Source organism: Bombyx mandarina, chromosome 15 (genome assembly GCF_030267445.1).
Source record: "Bombyx mandarina strain Sakado chromosome 15, ASM3026744v2".
Taxonomy (NCBI): domain Eukaryota; kingdom Metazoa; phylum Arthropoda; class Insecta; order Lepidoptera; family Bombycidae; genus Bombyx; species Bombyx mandarina.
Window position 1 is genome coordinate 7,559,026 of NC_143221.1, and position 27,921 is coordinate 7,586,946.

At 33.6% G+C, this 27,921-nt stretch overlaps 4 protein-coding genes and 1 long non-coding RNA gene across 5 annotated transcripts; 3 read left to right on the plus strand and 2 right to left on the minus strand.

Moving 5' to 3' along the window:
- The first annotated feature begins 5,111 nt into the window (after nucleotides 1-5,111).
- Nucleotides 5,112-15,031, plus strand: LOC114239286 (odorant receptor 4). The gene is made up of 9 exons (XM_028169426.2): nucleotides 5,112-5,631; nucleotides 6,091-6,243; nucleotides 7,158-7,340; nucleotides 9,496-9,679; nucleotides 9,753-9,849; nucleotides 10,421-10,522; nucleotides 11,832-11,920; nucleotides 12,340-12,406; nucleotides 13,122-15,031. Exons 1-9 carry the CDS (start codon nucleotides 5,376-5,378, stop codon nucleotides 13,179-13,181), a joined length of 1,191 nt encoding a protein of 396 aa, XP_028025227.2. The 5' UTR covers nucleotides 5,112-5,375; the 3' UTR covers nucleotides 13,182-15,031.
- On the minus strand, nucleotides 13,861-20,641 carry carmine (AP-3 complex subunit carmine). Its single transcript, XM_028169425.2, has 10 exons — nucleotides 20,460-20,641; nucleotides 20,287-20,374; nucleotides 19,911-20,054; nucleotides 19,701-19,760; nucleotides 19,503-19,624; nucleotides 18,824-18,983; nucleotides 18,484-18,597; nucleotides 17,547-17,736; nucleotides 16,361-16,512; nucleotides 13,861-15,345 (listed from the first exon to the last, which is right to left on the minus strand). Exons 1-10 carry the CDS (start codon nucleotides 20,492-20,494, stop codon nucleotides 15,160-15,162), a joined length of 1,251 nt encoding a protein of 416 aa, XP_028025226.1. The 5' UTR covers nucleotides 20,495-20,641; the 3' UTR covers nucleotides 13,861-15,159.
- On the plus strand, nucleotides 20,611-22,277 carry LOC149501451 (uncharacterized). The gene is made up of 3 exons (XM_089732834.1): nucleotides 20,611-20,632; nucleotides 21,289-21,332; nucleotides 21,860-22,277. The coding sequence occupies exons 1-3, from the start codon at nucleotides 20,611-20,613 to the stop codon at nucleotides 22,139-22,141; spliced, it is 348 nt and encodes a 115-aa protein (XP_089588960.1). The 3' UTR covers nucleotides 22,142-22,277.
- On the minus strand, nucleotides 22,260-25,484 carry dare (NADPH:adrenodoxin oxidoreductase, mitochondrial). Its single transcript, XM_028169690.2, has 4 exons — nucleotides 24,971-25,484; nucleotides 23,732-23,888; nucleotides 23,522-23,641; nucleotides 22,260-23,444 (listed from the first exon to the last, which is right to left on the minus strand). Exons 1-4 carry the CDS (start codon nucleotides 25,153-25,155, stop codon nucleotides 22,470-22,472), a joined length of 1,437 nt encoding a protein of 478 aa, XP_028025491.2. The 5' UTR covers nucleotides 25,156-25,484; the 3' UTR covers nucleotides 22,260-22,469.
- A 405-nt stretch (nucleotides 25,485-25,889) lies between these two features.
- On the plus strand, nucleotides 25,890-27,321 carry LOC149501452 (uncharacterized). Its single transcript, XR_016324187.1, has 2 exons — nucleotides 25,890-26,466; nucleotides 26,964-27,321. It is a non-coding gene; the product is annotated as an uncharacterized LOC149501452 (long non-coding RNA).
- Nucleotides 27,322-27,921: the final 600 nt, after the last annotated feature.

The following is a 27,921-nucleotide window of genomic DNA, read 5'->3' on the forward strand; positions in this document are numbered from 1 at the left end:
GACGAGCTCACAGCCCACCTGGTGTTAAGTGGTTACTGGAGCCCATAGACATCTACGACGTAAATGCGCCACCCACCTTGAGATATAAGTTCTAAGGTCTCAAGTATAGTTACAACGGCTGCCGCACCCTTCAAACCGAAACGCATTACTGCTTCACGGCAGAAATAGGCAGGGTGGTGGTACCTACCTGCGCGGACTCACAAAAGGTCCTACCACCAACTTGACCGCACTTAGCGTAGGCAGTAAAAAGAAATTCCCATTACGTATGTGTGCATCTTTCGAACTTATAGCAAACAATAAAATCGCAATTACGTTGTTGAATTTTATATTTGAGCTTCAACTTTCAATGTTTTTGATCGATAAGAAATATCTAAAACACACTTTTAGTGCGATTATTCAACAATTTTCCTTTTTTTTTTATTGCTTAGATGGGCGGATGAGCTCACGGTTCACCTGGTGTTAAGCGACTACCGAAGTCCATAGACGTCTACAACGTAAATGGCGCCACCCACCTTGAGACATGAGCTCTAAGGTCTCACTTTTAACAGTACAACGGCTGCCGCACCCTTCAAGCCGAAACGCATTACTGCTTCACGGCAGAAATAGGCAGGGTGGTGGTACCTACCCGTGCGAACTCACAAGACGTCCTTCCACTAGTAGAAATATAAACATAATAAAAATTAATAATATATATAATATAAATATAAGTTTAAATTTTCATATCAATATCTCCATTCACCAATAATACCGTTACATTTTAAACACGTTTTATTAACTAGGAAAAACTGATTACGAAATTACTTATACGGTGTCGTAAAATCGGTCAATGTTTCCCGGCATGCCGTTCAATAAGTCGAATATGCAGATCGTGTTCAAGCCCGTTTCTACGGAACACGTAATTGGACCATTTGCAGCTAGAAAAGCGATATCGCATCTTAAACACTGGCAGGTACCGTTCAACAAACCGATTAACCATGCGACTATTTACTTCGTATACCTAACATTGATCTTCTATATCTTTAATCAAGATGAATCAGGAACGTGGATCACTGAAGACTGATGACGCATGATTTGCGAAGAAGTGCACTAGATCAATTGTCTAGATTAGCACAAATAATTATTATAGACGTTGCGAATCCGATCGTGACGTTTTGAAATATTTCTACCCTAATCAATCATATATTTTTTATTGCTTAGATGGGTGGACGAGCTCACAGCCCACCTGGTGTTAAGTGGTTACTGGAGCCCATAGACATCCCCAACGTAAATGCGCCACCCACCTTGAGATATAAGTTCTAAGGTCTCAAGTATAGTTAAAACGGCTGCCCCATCCTTCAAACCGAAACGCATTATTGCTTCACGGCAGAAATAGACAGGGTGCTGGTACCCACCCGCGCGGACTCACAAGAGGTCCTACCACCAGTAAAATTTATCAATTTATCAGTTTTTTTAATTAACCAAAAAATATTATCAACAGCTTAATTTTGAAGGTTGTATTCACTGAGCTTTGACACAACCACAGGGACAGGAGCCTCGTGAGTAACTTGTCTTTAATAAATTTAAAATCACTAATTTCTGGGATAACTTTAAAAAAAAGTAATTTAGAATAAATATTGACCTTTGAGAATATTTTTTCTATTAAGTTGAAAAAGCGAAACTCCGTAATTTTCGAGGTAGTCTTAAAATAACGAGTGTGGAGGGCTTAAACGACGAAGGGAAGATCTTCCACCGAGCGAGTGATATTTGCTCGGTAGACTGACGGTCCTTTTGTTCATGCTCGGAACTTGTATATATGCAAGCTTATCTTAAAAATGTCGTAAGTGAGATTCAGGCATCTATCAAATATCTTGCGTTGTATGATGGCTACCCGCCACAACGAATGAGTTTTTAATGTATCTTTAGACATTTCGCTTGGACCACAGTATTGAATTTCATAATTTTTTTAATCAATCGACATCGAATCAATTTAAGTTGTGTATACTTAACTAAATCTGCCATTTTCATGTAGTCGTTGATTCGATTCTGGATCTATGAGAAGGCTTCCCTAATAATTTGTTTGCGCGGTATGTTCTGTTGAAGATCTGTTTTTACTTTCGCGCCACCGGACCGGAGCAGACTACGTTCTTGTTTTATAGAAAGACTGTTCATCCAAAGCGTTTGCATATATCATTTTTGCCACGTACCATCCAATTTTAGAACTGGGTCCACGTTGTTACCTGAGCGCTATAACATGTTCTTCTTATTTAAATTTATTATCGCTAGAAGGATAAATTTGCTCCGCATTACTTCTCTAATATGTATAGTAGCGGATTAGTTAAACATTGTTTCACAGTATTCTAAAGTATAATTAAATCCATCCCGCTATCCTGAATATTAAAAAAGATACATTTTAAACAAAAGTAAAGGCTAAAAATATCGTTATTAAGTACTTTTAAAACAACTACCTAGAAAAAAGTAAATGACACACGAATTTAACATTATAAATTATGTTATTTTTATTCAACGACTAAGCCAATTCGGTGTAAACCAATCTAGAATTGACATTGGTTATCTTAAACAAAGCATGCCCATTGTCCACCAAAAGATTAAATTCGCAATTTCCAATGAATAAAATATGGTCTTTTACGAACCGAACCATTACGCTACTTCAAGTATGCAAATTAACTTCTGGCTTGTACCGTTGACTTGCACAAAATAGTTAATCTAAATTCTATAATATTCATTCGTATAACTTTACCACAGATCCTGACGGAAGCTAGTTAGGAGTCATTTAAAACTAATTTTACGTTTAAACCTTAACATAGGCCTTCGTGACCACGAAAACTCGAAACGTAGCCACTAATGTAATGACAATAAAGAAAGCAAGTTTAAAACGTAAAACTTTTATAATTATGTCTAAGACTCGAGAAAGCCGAACAAAAAACTATAGTCAGAACTCATTTAAAATCAAATCTTTTTATTTTATTTTATTGAAACATTACTGGTGGCCCTGAGGCCTTTCCAGTTTCACCAAGACAGGTGGGCGAGCAAAGGCTCAGCCAGGAGGGGTGAGATTTGCTAACAACTGCCCAAACGCCTCCGAAGGAGACCTAACAACTCAAGAGCAATTGCTTCGCGAATGAATCTACTACTGAATCGGAATCGCGACCCAGTGAGAAGATCCAGCTAGAAACTCAGCGGGCTAATGCATGGGTTAGGTTGCACAAATCTTTTGTAAGGGTGTCCCGCGACACAATAACAACACAAAGTAACAATTCAAATTTATTGTGAATTCAAATAAAAGGCTACTACTACTCTTTCTAAAATAAAGAAAATCAAAATCAGTCATGTGTTTTTTTTAATTTAACACTTTTCATAATTACTCGTTAAACGAAACAGATTTCTATCTGTAACCACAATAAGTTCGAAATGGTATTTACACCCTGTATTTCCATGTTAAATAATATCGATATCATTTTGAAAATTTCATTTCTACTGTAAACATAAAAACTAACCTTATACATACATATATAAATCGATAAATATAAAAGTAAGTTGCTAAATTAAATTTCAAATTAGAAATATAAATGCAGCGTTATACAAAGTTGATCAATGTAACTAAGCAGAGTATATTTTTGTGAATCTAGTACAATTTCTAAAATGATTGGCAATGTAAAATGAGCTTAATGCAAAATAAGTCCAGCATTATAATCAACCTTTAGTAGACAACAGGTAGACAACAAATAGGCATAATATTGCTATTTTAAGCTAATTTAACAACACTTAACCCTCACTAATGAAACATATCGTCTTCTCGCATCAAAACTGTATAATCTCAAAACTTACTAATTTTACAGAAGAGTGTTTAAAAGGTGAAACATGTGATATTTTTTATATTAATCATCATTTATTTTCATTTTTTGCCAGTTACATTATCTGTCTTTTAAAGTAAGATAAAATTATGTATTAATTTAGTTAATAGCAGCCAAAATATAGGTAAACTAAAAAAAAAAAAAAACTAAACTGCGCTCTTTTGACAGTATTTATGAGAAAAATACTTTTGGAAATTGTACACTTTTAATGCGAAAAGACAATATTTTAAAATGCATATTTGCTACATAGTAGGCAAATAATCTAGAAGAACGCTTCAATGTACATAGATCTAGGTCCTAGATTCGAAGACCAGTCTTAAAATAAACTTTAAATGTAGACCGACTAGGAGTAGGTAATTACAGTGTACTGTGTGGTTTGTGCATCCGCAATTTCCTATCTTGACTCGCTGGATGTACTAACGCAGTTGAAGTGCACTGAACCGAAATACATAGCTGTACATGTATGTATGTCTAGCTACAGACTAGCTCTTACCTAATTACAATCAAGTCAATCGAGTGAAAACATCACATCATTCCTTTAGAGATATATAGTTAAATAAATAAATAGAACCAGTCGAAGTGTTGCGATTATTTTAAATTACAAACAAACAACCTTTAGGTATATCCAATGCAATGTAAGATTCGATTGCATGTCCCACGTTGGTTAGCTGCATCCACGTTGTGGTCTATGGGCTCCGGTAACTAGTTAACGCTGGCTGAGCCGACGTTTTTGTCTGCCCATTTAGAGCATTTTGTTTTTTGTAGAAATATATGTTTTCTCCTACCTACGCCGAAAATTCGGTTTTCCTCCCGCTGTACAGGGAAGAAAATGTAACTTTTTCTCCCTGGGTACTGACAAGTGCGCATGCGCGCTAGTGTCTACGTCTGCTCTCACGCACCTAAAATTCTCCGCCGTTGTTGTGCTTGGGTAATTTGCAATATTTATTGTGTTTAGTGTAAAAGTGAAATAAACAAAAGGCAATAAAATTTAATAGTAAAGTATTAAAACAAAGATGAGTTCATCAGACAGTTATTATTCAATTAGTAGTAGTTTATTTAAAAATTAAAAAACAATTTATTGTGTTTTTTATCCGAGCCGAAGGCCAGGGTGGCAAACACGCGTCATGAGATGTACTACTTTTTCCCTTGGTGCACATACTATTTTTATAATGTACTATACTGTGTCTTTTCGTATTTTAAATATTTCATTGTTTTTAATAAAATCACAATATTGACCGTTCATGTTTTTTTAATCAAATTTAATAGTGAAAACGTCTCCGTATAATTACGAAGCAATATCTAACATATAATTTACAGATCCCCATTAACAACTTTCAAACTCACAAACTACAGTTTACCTATCAAACGCTGACAACCAAACTCCCAAGTCTCCTCCCTATTGGTTTGAAACAATAAATAATTCATTCGCATACAACACTATAAATTTCAATAACATCAAATTTTCTGATCAAAAACGTTTTCGTATAAGCGAATATAAAGGTCAATTAGTCGACCGAAATAACAATGGAGCAAGCTAAAAGTGAAATTGATGGATCTCTGGTGCTTAGCTCATTCTGCATGAAACGTATCGGGCTATCTTTCGAAAGTCCAAAAGACTTTTCATCGTTACTCCGTCAAAAAATTATGTTCTTATTATCGTTTTGTGGTATTTGCTATCATGTATTCAGTGAAATCGTGTACATTGGTCTCACATTGACCAATTCGCCACGAGTCGAAGATGTCGTGCCACTTTTCCATACCTTCGGCTATGGCGCTCTGAGTGAGTGTACAAAATGTCGTTCGTTTATATTACAACTAGCGTCCCGCCCTCGCTTCGCTTCGGAAACTGTAATTTATTATTGATTTCTCCACTATTTAATGGATGTTATTATAAACATAAACCTTCCTCTTCAATCATTCTATCTATTAAAAAAAACCGCATCAAAACCCGTTGAGTAGTTTTAAAGATTTAAGCATACATAGGGATATAGGGACAGAGAAAGCGACTTTGTTCTATACCATATAGTGATTACCTACCATCCAAACAGACCTGCGTTTATCTGACACACGATAACTATTATTGATATGTAGCTAAGTATTTCTTAGTAATTTTAACTCCTAAGATATATACAGTGAAGAATCAAAAAAAAAAACAAAACTTGAATGTGAATGGATTCTAGATTAAAGCAACTCGATACTAGCTCACTATAATTAGATAGAACTCATCACACATGTACAGGTATTGCTAAGGTGCTGTCTTTGTGGTACAAAAAAGATATATTCAGTCAACTTCTCAAAGAACTAAGCGAGATATGGCCTACGACTCCGCTTGATGAAGATGCCCAATCCATCAAAACTAAAAGTTTGAGTGCTTTACATATGACACAAAGATGTGAGTTTATTTTAAATTACATTAATTTTAATTATAATGCGTTTAATTATAATTTTAATTATAATATAAATACGTGACTGGTTCACATTCAACTCACAAATAAATTCAAAATAATTTAAGCTGCACTTTCATGTAATGATGTAAGTTTTGTATATCGTCGCTGTCAAACCAAAATTTGCTATGTGCAAAAATTATATTTTGAATTAACGAGTAAAAAAATTTTCGTATAAAATTTTATATGAAAGTGATTTTTTAAGAACTATATCAAATGAAAGCTATAGACAAATATTAAAGCTATAGACACATAACAGTTTTCTTTATACGGTAGATAGGGCTGTGAACTACTTATACGAAAAGTTCAAAAAGTAAAAATCTCAAAAAGTGCACATAGCTGATTTTGGTTTGACAACGACGATAGCGTTATCATCAAATCAAATCAAATAAAAAAAAAATTATTCAACATAAATGAAAGTACATACTTGTTGAACGTCAAAAGAACTACCGCCAATTCACAAAAACTAGCCTCCGCCCTGAGAAGAATTGGCAAGAAACTCAGCGAGCATGTCTTTTTTTTTAAATATTAGATAAATGTTTATAATAAGAGTTTTTTTTTTAAATATTCATTTTTATAATGAGTATTATAACGTAACAATTATTACAATATTGAAATGCCCGGAGCGAGCAACTCATTCCCACTTTGTGCAATCTTCTAGATAATCATTGACTTTATAGTTAGCTTTATTGCACAGATGTTCTTTAATAGTTTTCTTAAACCTATGTATATGTAGGTTCTGAACATCTGGTGGGATTTTGTTGTACAGGCGTACAGTACCGCATCGTGCCAGCTTAGCAAATTTCTACATATGTACAAATATAATTAAGTGCAACGCAAATTTTGAAGTTCTCTTTTCCAGGGTACTTCGCTACCAATGTCCTTGGAGTGTGGTTTTATAACGTAACGCCAATTGTTAAGTATATGTATCGTTGGCTCAAAGAAGGCGATGGACAAATAGGCTTTGTCTGGGTTTCCTGGTATCCGTTTGATAAGAACGGAACTGTAGCTCACATCGCTGTTTACATCTTTGAAATTTTCGCAGGTTTGTGTGCTATGTGAAAAAGAGCTATATACATATACAAGTTTTTTATTTTTATATTTTTATATTTATAATTTCAATTATCCACATATAAAAATACAATATTCCATTACCATTGCCCTCGTAGGCAGACGAGCATACGGCGGCCCACCTGATGGTGAGTGGTTACCGTCGCCCATGGACTTCAGTAACCGAATGAGTCTTGCATAACAGTAATTCAATTTGAGCATATATTCTCTATTAAGATTTCTTCATTAAAACAAAAGTGTCTCGTAAAGCTACTCTGCTTATTTCAAGTCCAAAGAAGACTAGAGAAAGCCTTAGTAACGTGCAATCAAATGGATTGTGTTATTATCGCATTCAGATCGAACAGCTTAAGTGCGTATAGCAATTAGTCCACTTTAATATTAGATTATACACTTCATAATCTACTGCAAGGATCACGAACAAATAATAATTGCAATCGCATGATGAACTGAAAAGCAAACACTTTTACTCCGACTTTCGGCGGCTCCGATTCCAGATAATAACAGCAATTTAACAATATGCTATTGTTGATGTCTTTATTACGAACTAGCTGACCCGGCAGACTTCGTAGTGCTTCAATCGATAAATAAAATACCTAAACTTTTGTATAAAATAAACTTAAAACAAACAAAATGAATCCGTCCGACGGGGGACACATAAAAGGAAAAAAAAAATTGTTATTTTTATTGAATTCCGAGCATTTTCATATTTATCTACCGTTTAAGCCTTCTCTGGACTTCCACAAATAATTCAAGACCAAAATTAGCCAAATCGGTCCAGCCGTTCTCGAGTTTTAGCGAGACTAACGAACAGCAATTCATTTTTATATATATAGATACGAATATGAATTAAAAATGTATGTAGGTGATTCGCGTGGATCGGGGAAATTCCAATCCCTATTTAGATTTATACCATAACAAACGAATATGTTTTTAAGTTTTTTTATATCGGTCAGTACACAAATCAGGCGGTGGCGATAGCTCAATAATAATTGAAAGTTTATCCATCCCGTTTATCAGATTGTTTCACTAAAGAATAGTTATTAGTTTCATGTGAAATCATTCTAGATCTTTTGTATACTTGTTTATTTTTATCACTTATTTGAATAAATTAATATTTTAGTACTTAAAAAACCGGTAGAACTGAATGTCAATGTTCCTAATACCAACGAAAGTTATATTTCGTAAATGTACAATATAAACAAGTTGTGGAGATCTAAAGAGTTAAAAAAAAAAGTTTTAAATATTAATGACATTTTCTCTCCAATCTATCAGGTCCTAATCTATTCGATCAGTCTTTACTTCTTCATTCTTTGATCACCTCGTTTTTTTCGAATGGTTGGTGACTCGGACTACTGTTGTAACACAAAATTAATTTTTGTAGTCTGGAATGACATTTGTAATACTGGAGAAAATCCTAACTTTCCTAAGTTAGGATTAATAACAATATAATATAATAACTGGGTACAAATCACACCCGGTCGTCTGGCCCTAAATTAGGATTTTTATGTGCCAGAGACCGAAATACATATTTATATATGTACGTTTAAATATCTAGATTATAAATACACAAACAAAGAGCAAAAAATCCTGTTCATCACACAAATGTTTACCCGATGTGGGAATCGAACCCACGACCCTCGGTGTCGACAGTCAGGAGCGCTAAGTACCGCACCACCGATATATTTTTTTTTATTTTATTGCTTAGATGGGTGGACGAGCTCACAGCCCACCTAGTGTTAAGTGGTTACCGGAGCCCATGGACATCTACAACGTAAATGCGCCACCCACCTTGAGATATAAGTTCTAAGATCTCAGTATAGTTACAACGGCTGCCCCACCCTTCATGCCGAAACGCATTACTGCTTCACGGTAGAAATAGGCAGGGCGGTGGTACCTACCCGCGCGGACTCACTAGAGGTCGTACCACCAGCTTGGCCGCACTTGGCGTAGGCAGTAAAATGAAATTCCCATTACGTGTGCATCTTCGGAACTTAAAGCAAACGATAAAATCGCAATAACGTCGTTGGATTTTATGTTTGAGCTTCAACTTTCAATGATTTCGATCGATAAAAAATATCTATTATCTATAATTCAATATTAACTGTTCATGATCATTTGCATGATTGAAGGTCAAACTTGCGTCTGGATAATGGTCTCAACGGACCTTTTATTCTCCGGTATGGCCAGTCACATCAGTATGTTATTAAAGTTACTTCAACGTCGTTTGCAATGTTTTGGAACTACACCACAAACTGATGACGTAAACTATCAAGAAATAATTGCGATAATTAAGCTCCACCAACGTCTTATCAGGTTTGTCTTACAATGAAATAAGTGGGGAGACGCCTCGCCGCATATTAATATTAATACACATTTAATTTCGTAGGTATTGCAATGACTTAGAAGGCGTATTTTCATTTTCTAATCTGGTAAACGTCGTACTAAGTTCTATGAACATCTGCTGTGTGGTTTTCGTCATTATGGTTCGTATAATATAAATTAAAAGTATTGCCATAAGCACATAATATTGTTACGCGCTGGGGTTCGGGATAAATACTGTATTCAACACTTAGAACACTTAACACTTCACAAATACTTTAAAATTCTCAATTCACTTCTTCCACTTCACTTCAGGTGATCCGTTCGCTGTTTCGCTTCGAGTACTTCCGATTACTAACTGACTGTGTGCCATCTCTGCAACGCTTTTATAGTTGATACCGCATCCCAAGAATTATCGAGAATATTCCACACATGTCGAGTATTTTGTTTCCGCTATCCGACAATAGATGGCGTTGTACTTATACATAATACAAATTACCTTAGGGAGTACAGATACATAGATTGTTTAAAAGAGTACTTAGAACATACTCGTAGAATGGTGCCGCGAACCGGGCATAACAATACACGTAAAGGTTGAAAATGCATTAACTTAAATACGGTAGGTATTTACTTGATTAGAACTAAAGATTAGAAGACATTAGTACTGTAAAATACACTTTTTAAATGCATATTATTATGTGTCATAATATTCAATGCAAAATAACTTATTTTCAGTTATTGGAACCGTTGCCAGCTTTGAGCAGCAAACTGTTCTTAGTGTCCGCTTTAATACAAATAGGAATGCTGTGTTGGTACGCAGATGATATTTTTCATGCGGTTGGTATTATTAGTATTATAATATATGTATGTAACTCGACGTGTGGTATCAGTGAATAAATCTGGATTCAGGGACACTATCTAGGCATCAAATATAAAAAAATATTAAATATTAAAACTTGCTTCTAGCAGCCCTACGTCTCAAAATGATTATGTTCTTATTTTGTCTAACAAATAAGTACTAATATATATTTCTGTCTTGTGGTTTAAACGTCCTTAAAGAATTATAGTACATTGTAAAATTGGCAAACACGAAGGATGAGATGTCCTACTTTATTCCCGCGGTGCACATACTATTTTTTCTCTTACCAGGCCGAAAGTTCGTGGAGTACCGGGCCGGGGTCCGGGGGCAAAGCCCCGGTGGGGTCCAGGGGCGAAGCCCTGGCGAGGGGTGGGGGGGGGAACCCCCCATACACGTAAAAAAACAATTTAACTGTTTTTTTATTTTTAAATAAACTACTACTAATTGAATAAGAACTGTCTGATGAACTCATCTTTGTTTAATACTTCACTATTAAATTTTATTGCCTTTTGTTTATTTCACTTTTACACTAAACACAATATTGCAAATTACCGGAGCACAACAATGGCGAAGAATATTAGGTGCGTGAGAGCAGACATAGACACTAACGCGCATGCGCACTTGTCAGTACCCAGGGAGGAAAAGCTACACTTTCTTCCCTGTACAGCGGGAAGAAATTTCTTCCCTGTACAGCGGGAGGAAAACCGAACTTTCAGCGTAGGTAGGAGAAAAAAGAAGTGGTTAGTTACCATAATTATAATCATCCAACTAATATTTCTATTTTAATTAAAATTAACCATTCACGGTGACCATCTAACGATGTGGAAAAATGTTCTATGATATATCGTCAAAAACCTCCTTTATGTATCACATAAAGAGGATGAAGCAAGTTAAGAAAAGAGCGAAATGAAAAAGAAATGTACCAAAGCCAAACCCCATCTTTTTTTTCCCTACCTATGCTGATAGCCTTGAGAGGCTATTTCAGCGTAACCTTAACTAGTAGGTGAGCTCACGGGTCTCAAACCTGACGACGTCGCTAACACGAACCCTAGCAAGAGCCGTGTTTCGCAGAATCTACCACCGGATCTGAAACGCGACCAACTTAGAAGATCCGGCGAGAAACTCAGTAGGCTGTGTCTGTGGGTTAATTTACTCGTCTAGCCCTTCGTCGCAAGCGACAGGTTCGACGAGAACGATGACCGGAGACCCCATCATTAAATGAAGCACAACATAGTCTGAAAGAGACAGCAATACTTTTATATTAATTCTTGTTAATAAAATTTACAGAACGGTGACGTAGCTACTGCTGCCTACAACAGCGCTTGGTATAGAACCAGCCCTAAGTGTCGACGGTCCCTATTGTTTCTTATACGGCGGTACGACACTAACTCAACATTTCGGTTTTTTTTGGTGATTTAGTGATAGCGTAGTATGTGACATTATTTCGAGGAACAACTTAAATGACAAACTCGTACGATTTTTTTTACGAAGATGAACATCTACCGCGACAAAGACCCCCTTTCTATGAGTGATCCTCATAGTCAACTTTAAAGGCATTGCCAGGGGCAGTCAAGTCTCTGCATACCGTTAAACAAGTGGAAAACAATAAATTATTATAATAAAAATTCATTTTGTCATTTGACAGTATCAATAGAAATTAATGACCATTGTTCATAAATCCGCAGTGCAAATATTTTTTATGGACGAATGTTACATGCGAGTTAAGTTCAATTCCGAACAAGTTTGAACTCAACTATAGCATGAAAAATATAGAATGTTTTCAATTTTTTTTCAGAGCTCAAAAACCGATAGCGTTTACTGCTATGAACTTCACTAATATATCGCTTGCCACTTATTCCGCGGTGAGCCACTCAAATCTTTTCTTTATACAGTACAACACAGTTATACGCAAAGTATTTGTAAACCAAAAAAATTATATTAAATTTATCGAGACTTCAAAACCTAATTTTATCCAAAACCATTTGTTTTTTTGCTTAGAAAGCAAAACGACGTCACAATACATATTTTATCCTCCTTGCGTCGATAACCCTCAATGTTGAGGGTCGTAACCTCCTTTAATAACTTTCTCCTGGATTATCCTGCGCCACCCCTGCCTATCCTCAGCTGTGTGGATGGCAACGTGGACAGAAGTGTAGAGAGTATTGAGAATATCCACAGGACCCACATATGCCTAGTTAAAACCAAGTGGTATTAACGCTACGTGAAGACGACCGTACACTTTGAAATATGGGATCGAAGCCTTTGTTGCTATAGAATAACGGGTACCTTCATTAAACAGAAACTCAAATATGTATTGACATATATTTAATTCGATCGGATTATTAAAGAAGAAATACCCCAGAATTGTGGGAATAAAGAGGATCAAGTAAGAAAATAAAATGGCGATTGATCTCGACGTGACTAAGCTCACATATCCGTACGTTCTGGCTAATAGTTTGAAAGAAACAGAAACAGACAATAATCATGTAACATCTTCCGGTCGTGAACATTTCGTTACATTGATACCTAATAAGTACTAACCGTTTGCTCTTTATACGAACGCTGTTTTTTTTTCAGATTCTCACAAGATCGTATTCGTATTTTGCTCTACTTTACACAATGTACAGAGAAAATTAGATGATCTCTAATGCATCACCAAAAATCAGAAGCCAAGGTTCGGCCTGGAATTACAATGGGAATTAAATTACCGTCGTTATTTATGATGTGTTGTGTTATTTATGATGTTTTCTACATTCACCACCAAGAAAATCACGTAGATTAATTAGTTTGTATTACTCTTTCCCTAAGAATTGGACTAAACAAATAAAATCACTAACGAAGTTTCGTGAAATCTTCTAGAGAAATAGAAAACGACCAGCTGACCTTGCATAACCAAGTAAATAGAGTAGCTATATCCAATGCACTTTTCCAAAGCATGCGTTCCGGTTTAAAGAATGGGATTCAACAAATACTTATTTGCTTTGGCTATTATAAAACACTAGAGTCAGCTCGCTTGCAAATTTCGAGAAAATATATCTTATAGTTCGCAGTTATTGTAATCCTTTTTTGTAACCATGACGCATGCCAAAATCTCTTGACTATGGGTATAGTTAAGATAAGAAACAAACAAACTCAGGTTTGCATCTATAATATTGGTATGGATTTTGGCGAATTTACTCACAAAATTTGTGGATGAAGGTTAATTGAATTGATTGATTTCATTTCAGTATATTATAAAAACAAGCAATTCGAATTTTAAAAGCTTAAAAATTCAGCTCATTATAAATTTAGGACTTTAAATGAAAAACAATAGGTATTTTTAACATGAATACAATTTATTGAATATAGCATAACTGGATTTTATTTACAATAAAACTTAAAACTAACCTAAGTAAACGAATAATGAGTTTCACTAATATGTGCGTGATGAATATTATTCAAGCGATCGCATTTGCCATGAATACTATGAAAAATAAGTTCATTGGACCCTTTTGATAGAATTGAAATTGAATTTTGTTTAAATTTTGAATTTATATTGTTTCTATTTTGCACGGAATATTTATAGTAATCACTTAGGTGCATGCTTAAATATAATTCAATATTTTTTATATTTACATTGTAAATGCATTTCAAAACGATATTCAATTCTGAATACATAATAATATGTAACTGAAGCTATTAATCTCGCTAATTGACTTTTTTGACAGAAATAGGAAACATAGATTAATGTAATATTTTAATGTGTTCTTGTTTAAAATTTAACCTTTATGGCATTATATTCTCATGTTTTTTTTTACCTAAATAAATCAATTCGATCGAAAACAATAGACAGATAAGAGAGCCGTTATGTGTTTTTGCCTATTTTGTTGAAACCTATACTTTAATCTACTCTATCGATCAATCAATATTGCACAGATAATAATATTTTTTTCCTACATATACAAAAAGTATAGAACATTCGAACTTTTTGGCTGAGATGAGGAACGAAGTCCGATAAATTATTTTATTTTGTTAATTTAACGTTTCTTGAGGGTTTAAAGTGTAATTATGATGATTTATCAACTGTTTAGCATCTGTGAAGGTGCACAAATGTGGGAAAATTAAACAAAACCGCTGTACCCTGCTGTCGGCGTGGCTTGGTTCAGTGAGACTTTGAATTTATTTTGGACAGATACATTCTAAAAATATACTTGTTTCTTGTTTAAATGCGTCGATTGAAAATTAATTACATTACATTTCAACCGTACTAAGTATATTAAACCGCATCGAATAAATTTATTTCTTTCAAATGCATTTGTCTTTATTATCTTTTCTGAAGGCAACCTTAACGCCCGATATCAACTAACGAAAATTCAATATAAACACGAGAAAAATAAAGTTTACATCATATTAAATTTCAACAAACACTTAAACTACTGATAAGAGATTTAAGATGTTTATAAACGCGCAATAATCGATATATTTATTTTTGCTTAGTTCAGGGGGGGGGGAAAAAAATCGCGTTTCGTCTTTAATTGCCATTCGAGTACAGCCAACACGTTAAACGTTCGATTTTTTTTTATGTTTACAAGTTTACGAACCATTGTGTCCACGGTTCGCGACCTCTGACCTCGGATCACATCCTGACGTGGAACTTTCCCGCTTTCGTGACGTACTTGACGCCTTTAAATGGCTTGTACTTGGCGCCGTACATGTCCAGACGGCTCACTCTGAGACCGCTGACCGCCAGTTGCGGAATCGTGAAATGAACGTTGATGCTCGGACTGGCGCCCGTCGTGTCAGCTCCCGATACCACCGACACCTAGTACCGTTATATAAATGGGTCAATCGAAAAAGCAACGTTACAAACACATTTACTATTTTTAAATCAATTTTATCGCACCTTTAGAATTCAAGTGGTAAACTCCAAAAGTGTAACTGAAGAATTGTATTTTTTTTTTATAGTTATGCGCTTGATTTAAAAGAGACGGAAAGAGTACGTTTGTCATTTTCTGGACAAAAAGAGACTGTTTAATTTTAAATGCTACAGTTTTATAAGTCGTTACAAGTATAAAACTTAAAAATTTTTACTTGAGCCATATGCGTTCTAAGGGTGCGATATATTCGATTCGAATTTTAGCGCATTTGTTTTGTACATTGGGCAATACGTTTAGTATCATCGCCCTCGGTACCGTTGAAAACCAGCAATCAGTATCATGCTGACGCGGATCGGTCTTTTCTTTCTAGCCTAAGAATCGCTATTATCGCATTTCATAAAAAAAAATATTGCTTAGACGGGTGAAATAACTTGTTTTGAGTGGTTACTGGAGCTTAGAAATCAACAACATTAATATCGCCACTCAATATATTAAAACAGCTACCCCACTCTTCAAACCGGTATTGTTACTACGCGGCAGAAATAGGCAGGCTGATGGTACCTACCCGTGCGGACTCACAAGACGCTACCAGTAAATCTGGAATGTAATTTATTTTCCTGCCTACAAAGTCCTTCTATTATAATATTGTATTCAAAATATTTAATGGTTAGGTGTGTATTATTTACAAAAGTTTTGAACGCGCTTTTATTAACTTGACCTGTAATCTACGTAAATTAATCTTTCAACGTAATCTTCATAGACTTGAATACATTCGATTTACTTAAAAATTTGCAAAAAAAATATGACTTTTAAATTAGACTAGTTGATTTAATCGTGTTAAAATCGATTTCAAACTATATTCATTTTATTAACGTAACACGTCTTAAAAGTATAAAATAATCGATTTTTTTAATTAATTATCTTACTAAATTGAAATAATACATAACAAAATTAACTTACGCTCCCTTTAATATTAGGCAGTTTGGGTAGTTCTATACGTCCTATATCCCAAAGCAGCATCTTGCTAACCGGGTCATAGGAATATTTCCCTTGATTCGCTGTTAGACAGCAGTTTAGAACACACTTCGGCATGCAAATCTCCAATGCAACATCTAAAATAAAAATGTTTGAGATATAAAAAACAAAGATGGCGCCCTTGTCGTAATCGCTAGCGCCACACAGTACAGTCTACGGGCACTTTCCATCACTTCGATGTTTGGATATTGTTAACAATTTTAACACCGGTCCCAAAAAAAGACACAGTCCTTTAAAACACCGGCCAAAGGAATTAAGCGGGGTTATCTTTTTTTTAATCACCATTATTCATTTATGTTCATTTCTTTTTTACTTGTTTTTTTTAATGATACCTAGTGATCACAAATCCACATTCCCACATCATGATGGCTGTCTGTGTACTTTACAGTAAATTCAATTTAAACTTATTTTACTTACATCTAGTTTGACAAGATAAAATTCAAATTGTCATTTACTTCATTTAAACACCATTTAAACCAGCGGTCGGGGAACCGGGGCTAATTACCCCAAATGGGGTAAAATAAAATTTTGGGGGATAAGAAATGAAACTTTTGTGAATAAAAAGTATATATTGAAGTGAAACTTCTTTAGAATCCTTGTGATTTCAAACTCGATGAAACGAAATGAAACGATACGATATATACGACGAAACGGCTATAATATGAAAGATGCTAAAAAGAAGCGATTTCGTTTTTTTTTTGTTCTTCGCCATGGGGTAATATCAACTTACACAAAAATATTTTGGGGTAATAATTAAAAAAGTTCCCCGACAGCTGATTTAAACCAAGCTTGTCCAAAAAAATCTAAACTTTAGTAGAGAGCATCTCGTGAGCCTGCACCGATAGGTACCACCACGCTGCTTATTTCTGTCGCGAAGTAGCAATATTTTTCAATTTTAAGGAGAGGGTTGCCATTGTACTATGAAACTGAGACTTAGATGTCATATCTCAAGATCGGTGGCAGTAATTACGTTGTTTATGTCAATGGGCTCCGGTAACCACTTTACAAAAGATAAGTCGTAATATTGTCCACCCATCTAAGCAACAAAAAATATAAAGTAGGTATGATGAATTGTACTAGTTAACATTATAATTTAAAGTGAACAACTTACTTTCTAACGTCCTCCCCATGGTCTGCTTTGGTCCAACAGTGAGGTCTAATCGTCCCTGATCCCCGTTCGACCTCAATGTCAAACTATGACGTACGTATATAGGTATAGCCACCACGCTTTGTGATCCTATATGGTACGACATCAACCGGAAGTTACCATCGGGCGGTATGAAAGATAAAATACGTTCCGCCTGAGAACAGATGCATTAGTTCAACAATTTCAATTTAAATGATAATAAAATAAACGTTTTATGAGATGACTCTTTTTTTTGTATTTCTAAGTACATATCTATGTGTTCTCATAATCTATGTGTTCAATTTTAGTTTTACTCTTTAGAGGTTGAGCAATTTTTGCCAGATACTTAAGACTTTGTCAGATACTTGAATCAAAGTATAATATTTATAGATATCGGTAAATAAGTAAATAAAATAACATCCACATATTAAAATTACTTGCACGTCATCTATCATAAGTTTATTGTAATACGACAAAAACCTTATTTAAAGTGCCAACAACTGCAAAAAGTTTCAACTCAAAAGACGTGTGAGCGCATTTGACAAACAAACATGTATACAATTTATAGTAAATTAAAACATTTTATACTACAGTGGTGGTAATTTTTTTTAAAACTTCAGCTATATTATTTGTTATAGTATTGTTATAATTAATGATGTCTCGCAAGCTCCCACTATAATAACAGTGATGTCAAGAAAATAACACTATGCATCTCTGTCTTATTAATATACATATTTGAAGATTTATCTTCAACTCCAAAATTTAATTATTGAAATTTATAGTGACTCATTTCTAAACGGAAATATACTTTTCGCCAAAGCTTAATTTTAAATCATATATTTAATATTTCTTGTTAAATGACCTAAAAATCGACTTTATTGACAAAATCTCTTATAATCAGTTTAGTGATGAAAACACTCACCTCCCAACGCTTAAACCGCACACACGGATGAAATGAAACATCATCAAATAATCTTGGATTTACAAAAGTGAGAGTAAGATCTGGCATTCCGCTGAGTTTAATACAGCAATCAATCTGTGAAAAAAGAATATTGTAAATATATTTTTTTGCTCTTGTTGTCTGTTGCTTGAATACAACCCTAGCTTACTTATTTATTCAAATAAATATCTTTAAATATAAGACACAATTTTTTTTATCTGTGATTAGTTGGTCCTGTTAACTGAGAAATGTTGCTCATCTACAATAATCTACATGAATTAAATGAAGTTGACTATAGTACATAAGTTAGTTTTAAACATACATAGCCTTGTATTTCTGCATTTACAGTAGCTCCACTTTTGTCAATAATTGCATCGACTTCTTCAACTACATCAAAGTAAGCTTCATTGTTAGCATACTTTACACCTGACCTTCTCCAAGGTACATTTGACAGCTGTCCAGACGGAAGTGTAGAGGATACACTAAAATTATAATTTATCTTTATATATTTTTGATGAAATCTATATGAATAGAAATAAATGTAAAACAGTTCATGTGAAAGCAAGCATTGAGAAGATTTCAAGTCGTCGTGGCCTAAAGGATAAGACGTCCGGTGCATTCGTATCTAGCAATGCACCGGTGTTCGACTCCCATTGGCGGGTACCAATTTTTCTAATGAAATACGTACTTAACAAATGTTCACAATTTACTTCCACAGTGAAGGAATAACATCGTGTAATAAAAAGCAAAACTCGCAAAGTTATAATTTGTGTAATTACTGGTGGTTGGACTTCTTGTGAGTCCACACGGGTGGGTACCACCACCCCGCCCATAAGTAATAAATAAAAAAGCAATCAACTCATATATTTTACTGTGAGTGGGAGTACATGATTACATTACATTATATTATCAAGAACTCATAAACTATCAATTTAATAGCGTTTTGGAGTTTTTATGTGTAATTAGTTTTAAAACAAAACTTAAAAGTTGATGCAACTTACTTTGATTTTCCTGTAACAGTATTGGCAATTGTTCTTAAAATATTTGGTGGTTTAATCAATTCTTTCAATATATTACTTTCCGTGGCCAGTGGGAAGCCATTATCTAACATTTCATCCAATAACTGAAAACTTAGACTTATTAATAAAATATTTACTATAAAAATTATTATGACAAAGCAATATATCTCAAATATTTACCTCATACACAACTACATAATTTTCTTTAATTATTGTCTCAGTACAATCTGAAAAGTAGTCCTGAAATAAAAAGAAATTTACACCATCAACTTATTCAGTCATTTATATTAAATACTATCCATAAACTTCTATTTCTTGAGATTTAAAATTGATAGTATGAACACTGATTCCATTAATTTACTAATAATCATTATTCAACAAACCCTTTACCTGAAAAGTATCAACAACTCTATGCAAGAACTCTATAACAAATAGTGGGGCAACTTCCTGCTTACAGACAGCAACAAGTGCAACTCCTCCTCTATGAATTGATATGAGGTAATGATGTGGAGCAGCCAACACCGGTGGTACATCCTGGAATTTTAAATATTCAAGACAATAAAACAATAAGACCATAAAACAGTTTCTTTACACTATTAAAAAGCAGGTTTATCTCTTAAATTGTTTTACTACACTTTCACTAGTTCCTTTCGTTAAATACCTTCACGAATGCAAAGCAATTTGAAATAATTTTTAACTTAACTAAACATCTAGTCTGAATCATTCTATGTACGAAAAATACAAACGTGGATGGCGAAATACTAACATTAGGTGATGCTCTCTGTGCTTCCAAATAGTAATCACATACTGAACGAGGGATCACACTTCTCCAATGCTTCTCTAGAAACACGTCGCTGAAAACATTCCAAACAAATTTTATAACTTTTTATGCATTAATATATCCTTGTAAAGGAGTGAATACAAAAAATGTGTACAAACCCCGAAGGATTTATTATAAATAAACTGTGTATCATGTTTTCGACAGATTCTAAGTTCAATTTTTAGCAGTCAATTTAAATGTTTTAATTTAGCTATAGAAACAAAACTCTTGCATTTGGTGAGATTCACATTTGGTGACTGGTGACAAGTGATGACAACTGACAGCTACTATTGTTTTTTTTTAAGGGATTTTATGACCTGGTAACTATGACCTTTAGATCAAGTCTTATTTTAATTTTAATGATACGTAAGTTTTTTATATGAAAATGATATTATGAAATGAAATGAAGTTGATTATTATGAAACATGGCATGAAGTGAAATGAAAACCAAATGAAATGAGATGAGATGAGATGATATGGGACGAAGTATAATCTCAGTAAAATGGTGGTCATTTACTGAGACTTTTTCAGTGGACTTTTTGGAAGATCCCGAGAAGTTACGTTCAGTGGCTTTGCTTCATTTTCCCACATTTGTGCACTTTCACAGATACTAAACAGTTAATAAACAGTATTACAGCAGTAGGGACAGAACATCAGTTACGATAGAACCAGCCAGGACCGGGAGATAAGGCGCCGCACACAGCTAGGATGGGCTGCTTTCGGTAAGGTGATTGACATACTAAAGGTTAATAAACTACCGTTATTACACATTTAAATCTGAAGAAACACTAACTAGACAAAATAAAACAAATCACACAACTTCACTCCTCGCGTTCCCGCCAAAAAGTCCAGATACTATTGCTTGACAAAACAGTTTTTTTGTACCTAATATTGATATCAGGCCATACCTACATACCTTACCATAGACTTAATAAACTTATACCTTAGTTTTATTGCCACCTTTATTACACGAACATACGGCTCACCTGGCGGTGAGTGATCATCGTCGCTTGTGGAAATCAATAACGCCCAGACAAGCAGCTGCCTACTGCTCAGGACTTCACAATTTGTTTGGACGTTTCTATTATATTAAACAGTTATTACAATCCACGGGAAACTTATGAAGTCAGACAGTTCATAGGTTGGGTTACTTAACATACAATTTATAAAATAAAGCCACTAATTAAATTAGACCTAGCAAAAGTTTCAGATTCAAAGCCTGATCATCGTCCACATATCAGCTTGTCAAACGAAAAAATTAGCAAAATTTATAAACTTTAAACAAATTTACTCTATCATTGTATTACCAATTAGAATACGTTCATGGCAGTAGTTTCATAAAACTATAATTAATTCTGTCGTCTATGTTCCACTTTGTTTACCAAACGAATAAACGAGAGATGTTGTCCCAGCATCGCGACTAGGTTACACCGTGGATGCTTCCAACGCTCGCTTCGAGCGCGTGCTGAGCGTCATCATCCGGATGAGCTAGTGAATCTGATGTGACTCCCTTCCACAGACTCTCCACAGGTACTTCCCGAAGCAGCCATGCCCCGAAAGGACCTGGGTGAGACTGAAGGAGAGCACGCCGTATCGCCTATCCGACCAGGCCTCTAGTATTGGCACAAGGCCATCGAGCGTGCGCCAGCGGATCGCCGAAGTTCAGCCGAACCCCTTCAGCAACGCTCCATTCACTTGGCGTACGCCAGACGACGTGCAGCACGCCTCCACCGACGGGCTAGGTGTATGTTCCCAGCTTGAGGACTGTGTATATTGCAATCTTACGAAAAACCATTTATGAATGCCTTTGCCAGGCTTTGAAGTTTGAAAATCGAAGCAATCAAGACCATGCATTATGAGGCATTGAGCATTAAGCTCTGTACATTAAAAAAGAAGAACCAATATTAAAACTCCAGTGGTTTTTTAGAAATTAACATTTTTCATTTATTTAATGTAGAATATGAAATATTTTAAAATAAAAATATGTAACAAAAACAATATATAAAGTTAATGTAACAATTTACATCCACAAACCATTGTCTTATTCTTAATTTTTATGTCTAATAAACATTCCAATACAACCATAGACTTATCCATAAAATTATATTCTTCATTTCATTCCCCTTGTGTTAACTATTATCCTTAACAATGTTAAATTCTGATTTAGCTATTTCTATCATTTTTTCTACACTACAAATCTTTTCTCGTGGTTTTCCACGTTTTTTACCTTCTTCAATTTCAAACTTATCTATCTTCTGCCAACCCTCCCAATCAACTATATCAGTCTTGTCTTTTACTATATCTTTGAATTCAGCAAAGCCACTTTTACTATAATCAGCTTTGTTTTTCAGATCATCACAAATCGTTTTTGCTACTTGAAATGCATTTCCCATGGTGTGCAAAATAACACCCACTGGTCCAGTACCGAGCCATCCTGCTACGTACAGTTTTCCTAGCTCATTAGCTTTGTCAATAACACAACCTCTTTCATTTAAAACTAGCCCATTACTAAATGGCACATCTTCATCTGCTTTGATACTTTTGTATCCGATACTTCTGAAAACTAAACCACAATTCACCACTTCAATTTCATCAGTTGGAATACACTTTTGACTCTCCCAATTTTCACCTTCAAGTTTATTACAAGTCAACTCTATACCCGTTACATTATTTTTATCGTTAATTAGGAATTTTTTTGGGCTTCTGAAAAAAATTGGCTTAAACATTTTTGTATTATTAGAGATGCTACATGTTTCATTTTCGTTCAAAGACTTCAGCATGAGTTCAGTTATTCTTTTTCTAGGGCGTGGTAAATTAGGAACTTCATTGATGACATTTTGAAAATCTTCTGGCCTCCATACAGTCTTACAATCTCTTAATTTCAATTGTTCTCTAAGTTCTTTAATAGTGAATGCCACTTGAAGTGGACCTCTTCGACCAATCAAATACAACTGTTTGATTTTTGATCCTGCTAGAATATTTAATGCATGTTCTGTAATATCAGTTTTTCTAAGTTCATCAATAGGACTTAAAAGTATTCTTGCAACATCTAGAGCTACATTGCCTTGACCAAGAATAGCAGCCGTGTCACAAGATAGATCAATCTGCAAAAGTTAAAGTAATTTGCATAATTAATATTTCCCTATTCAAAAAGAACATTACTAATTTTGTTTAAGTATACCTCCAGGTCTTTATTACTGGGTAACCCATTATACCATCCAACAAAATGCCTGGCTCCAATAACATTCTTGGCGTTTTCGTTTTCTATACCAAGAGTCTTATCTTTTTCAGCACCATATGTCTGAAACAGTTACAAATTAGTGATAACTGCGAGATAGTAGAACTAGTGAGATTATAACTACAATTGCACTAGATACTCCAGATACACTACCAATAATACTGCATCATAATGCTGTCTTAGTTGATTTAAAGTGATATCTTTTCCTAGAGTAACATTTCCATAAAAATTGACCTCTGGTCGTTGAGCCACTTTGGTAAATTGATTTATCACATTTTTTACTTCAGGGTGATCTGGAGCTACACCATATCTAAAACAGATTTATCATAATATAATGATAAACCTTAAAAAAGTATATCTTAATTAAAACAAGTCTGTTTTTATTATCAATATATTCTTTCTGAAATTTGGTATACTTGACAGTTTTCATGATCCTGGATTACTACCCTTATACTATTTCGGATTGAACATAGCTAATAATATAACGTAAATAAAAGTCATGAGATCAAACTGTAAAAGTAGCTATAATTGTGTCTATGTAATTTATTATGTGCTTATAAAAACTGAAGGAAATTCAAAAGATTACTTTATTTCAAAACATCAAAACAAAGGGATAATTTATAAAGGCACAATAATTATTAAAATGTAGTTGTAGAAAAATTTTAAAATTATAAAAAGTATGAATGACATGTTACAGATTTTTTTAACACACTTTATTAGCTTAAGCTGTATGTATGTCTATAGTGAATATTTCAATGTAAATTTCACAAGTTCTAGACGTCCAATTAACTTGATATTATCTGCAACTTATGAAGAAAAAATTACACAATAAATTAAATATACTGAGCGTAATCACGATGGTCATAAAAGTTGTAACAAGTTAAACATTTAATTCTCTTGAGATCTGTAGATGTATCAGAGGCCAACCACAATTTATGATAATTTTAATTTTACAAGTTAGAGACTTAGAATTCACTGATCAATTTAAAGTTTTTTTTTTTTCAATGTAACAAGTTCTTACTGTTATAAATAAATAATATATATAAATTATAGTTCAAAACCAAAAAAAACTGTAATAGCAAGCAAAATACAAAGTAAAAAATAAATAAAAAAATTTTGTTCTAAAAAGAATGAAGTGTCATCAAATGTTACAAATATTATTTATTGGTATTTATAATCATTGGTTTTTATTTGTAAAAGTAGTAATTATACTGTACTTATTGCAATAATTTTATAAAAGTTATTAAAAAGTACTTAACATTTTATCCTAAATAAATTATGTATTTCATTTATCTACTTATTTTATTTTTTTCAAATTTCACTAGGATTTAAATTTCAAACTATTTCAATAGCCCCGTAAAACATTATCAGTCTTAACATTTTGTACCTTACCTAATTAATCCGAAGGGTACCGGAAGTTTTTCTATTAAATCAATTTTGCATTGTATATTTTTCGTAAGATGCATGGCGGCATAAAAGCCCGCAGGACCAGCTCCAACAATACATACTCGAGGAATTTTTGTGTAACTTGTTGCTGAATAAAATCTGTTCAAAGTTTTTAAGCTTCCGAATGTCATTTTGTTTTAAATTTTATCAGACTCATTGAAAACCAGGAACACTTTAACCCCAAGCTTAGTTTGAATTTCTAACTTAGAAATTTATACTTGTAAATTAGGCGATTGAAGACGTATTGATACTTATTGATGAGTTAGAGTAAAATAACTGTTTTATTTAGACTCTGTCCTGTTTTTAAATACTATGTATAACGAAAACAATTTATGTTTGTAAACATTTTAAATGTGCTATTTTGTAGGTACCAGAGTCAGAGACTAATTTTCCTTTACTCTTTGGATTAATTAGAGATTTCGGAATTCGGATGACAGATTATTAAATTAGTAGGTAATATGTATTTTTGAGGTGAATGAAGTTAGCCCCTCAAAAAAATTTTTTGTTCCTATTTTATACTTATTTTCTATTAATACGTTTGTTCATCATTTGTTCATGATTGTTCACTGTTAATAATTGTTTGTTCTGCATTTATTTATTTAAAAAAAATATTTAAAAATATACCTACAAGTTAGCCCCTCTAATGCAATTTTTAATATTTTTTCATCCTTAATGACTCGTAAATATTCATTTTCGATTGTTCTTACATAAAACCCGTTTGTTCTCTTTCGAAATTACTCGTTTTTTGTTTAATTTACTATTTTTATTAGTTGAATAAATGTATGCAAAATATGTGTACTGCGCATGCGTCAACTATAATGCCTAAACTTTGTACCGTCTACGCGGTTTTAATCGAGAGAAAAAAAAACAAATATAAATCCTAAAGGAGCAATTGATTGGTATGTATACAGTTTAATTAAAAAAATTAAAAAATAAATAAATGAAATAATGTACATTGGCGTAAAGTTAGACCAAATACATTTTTTCCATCCTCCTACCTGTCGTTATGAAGGTATAAAAAAGATTAAGTCAATAATATGTTCATTATTTATCTTTCAAGAGATAATTTAGGTATACATTATAATAACTTTTTTACACAGTCGAAATTATATTCCTAACATTAGTAAAATAACATTTTAATATTTTTTTTATAGGTTATGTATTGAAAGTGTTGGAAAATTATTTCATGTTTTAGCTGGAAAACGACATTGAGAATTATAAGCAATACAAGATAATGGGCTCCATCAAATGAATTCGAATGAAACCAAACTGTTTACCATCCAAATTCGATTGTCGGGCAGATAGAAAACGAAAATTCACTCAAAGTGAACCTCGACCTGCATTTGTGAAACGGCAAAGACTCACTATTGTCAAGGAGATTGAAGAGACGACTAAAAATGAGATGTGTTATATTATTATACCTTTGCCATCTTGTAGTCAAGGTAGGTGTAACTGTCAATAATTAGTAACACTCACAGATCTCATAATCAAATAACAATATCAGAAAAAAGGAGAATAGTTAGTTAGTTAGTGGAAGTAGCCAAAATGGGCAAGTGGACCTCAGTTCCTATTACATAAGGTACTAGGAAGTTTGTGATAATGAAAATTTATCACAGTGTAATATCACTTACTTACTTTAACAGTGAAGGAAAACATTGTGATGAAACCTGCACACCTAAATGTTCTTAGGATTTTCTTAGGTGTGTAATCCACCAACCAGCACTAGGCCAGCGTGGTGGACTAAGGCCTAAAAACCCTCTCAATGGTAGTGGAGGCCAGTGTCCAGCAAGGGGATATATTATATGGGCTGATGATGATGACTAGGAAGTTACATACTACTACTACTACTATTACTACAGTACACATATAATCCTATATATTTACAAACTATAAGTTTGTTGGGTACCTAGAAATTGCTAACATTATTTCATATTTCCAGATGTCCAGCCACTTGAAAATAGGTGTAGTAATGACAAAGCTATCCAAGTAGCTCCAGCACAGGAACACAAAGGCAAGGCAAGTGTGTATTGCCACATCACCCCTAAATATATCTGAAGCAAGTACAAGTAAACAATCAGAACCAGCAAAAAGAAAACTGTTGTTCCTGAGGACAAATTTGACAGCGATGAGTCAAATGCACCAGCAACAGAAGGATCAACAGTTGACTATGAGTTATAGAAGAAGATTAATTAATATTTATTTAAATGAATATTAATGAATATTAATTTTAATTATCGTGCAAAATTTGTGGTCAAAACATATATGTGTATTTTATAAATAAATATTCATTCTCAGTATGTTGTTTTAATCTTCGATTGAAAAATTGGTTAATATTTTCGAATAACATAAACACGTGACTTTAAGCATAAACATATTTTTTAGGTAAATACTCTATTTAGCTTTGCTGGATTTATCCAATATTTCGACATACCAAAATTTCATACAGGAAAGACAGAGATAGATAGTTATCTGATTGAATACCTTGTAGAATTGAGCTTCGAAGAAAGCTCTTTTCTTCTCTTCAAAGTTTATTCTTATTCTTTATTAGAATTTATTCTAGTTTGCACAGCTTCTCTAACCGACAGTGCATGGAATAAATAATCATTATAATTATAAAATATATTTCTGTTTACATACTATACAATTTTCATAGTTCAAATATTAATTTGGATTGATATGAATTTATTTCGATTATCAAAATAATTTGTATTAAACATTTGTATTTCCTCAAAATTTCTATTTTTATAATAATGACTGTGACCACCCGATAAATAAAGAAATTAAAAATATTATAGATATTTTTAAATAATAGATTAAAAATTATAAACAAAGATAGCGTATTAAAATATTATATTATGCCTATCATTCTTAAATAATTCAGTAAAGAAATAATTTTC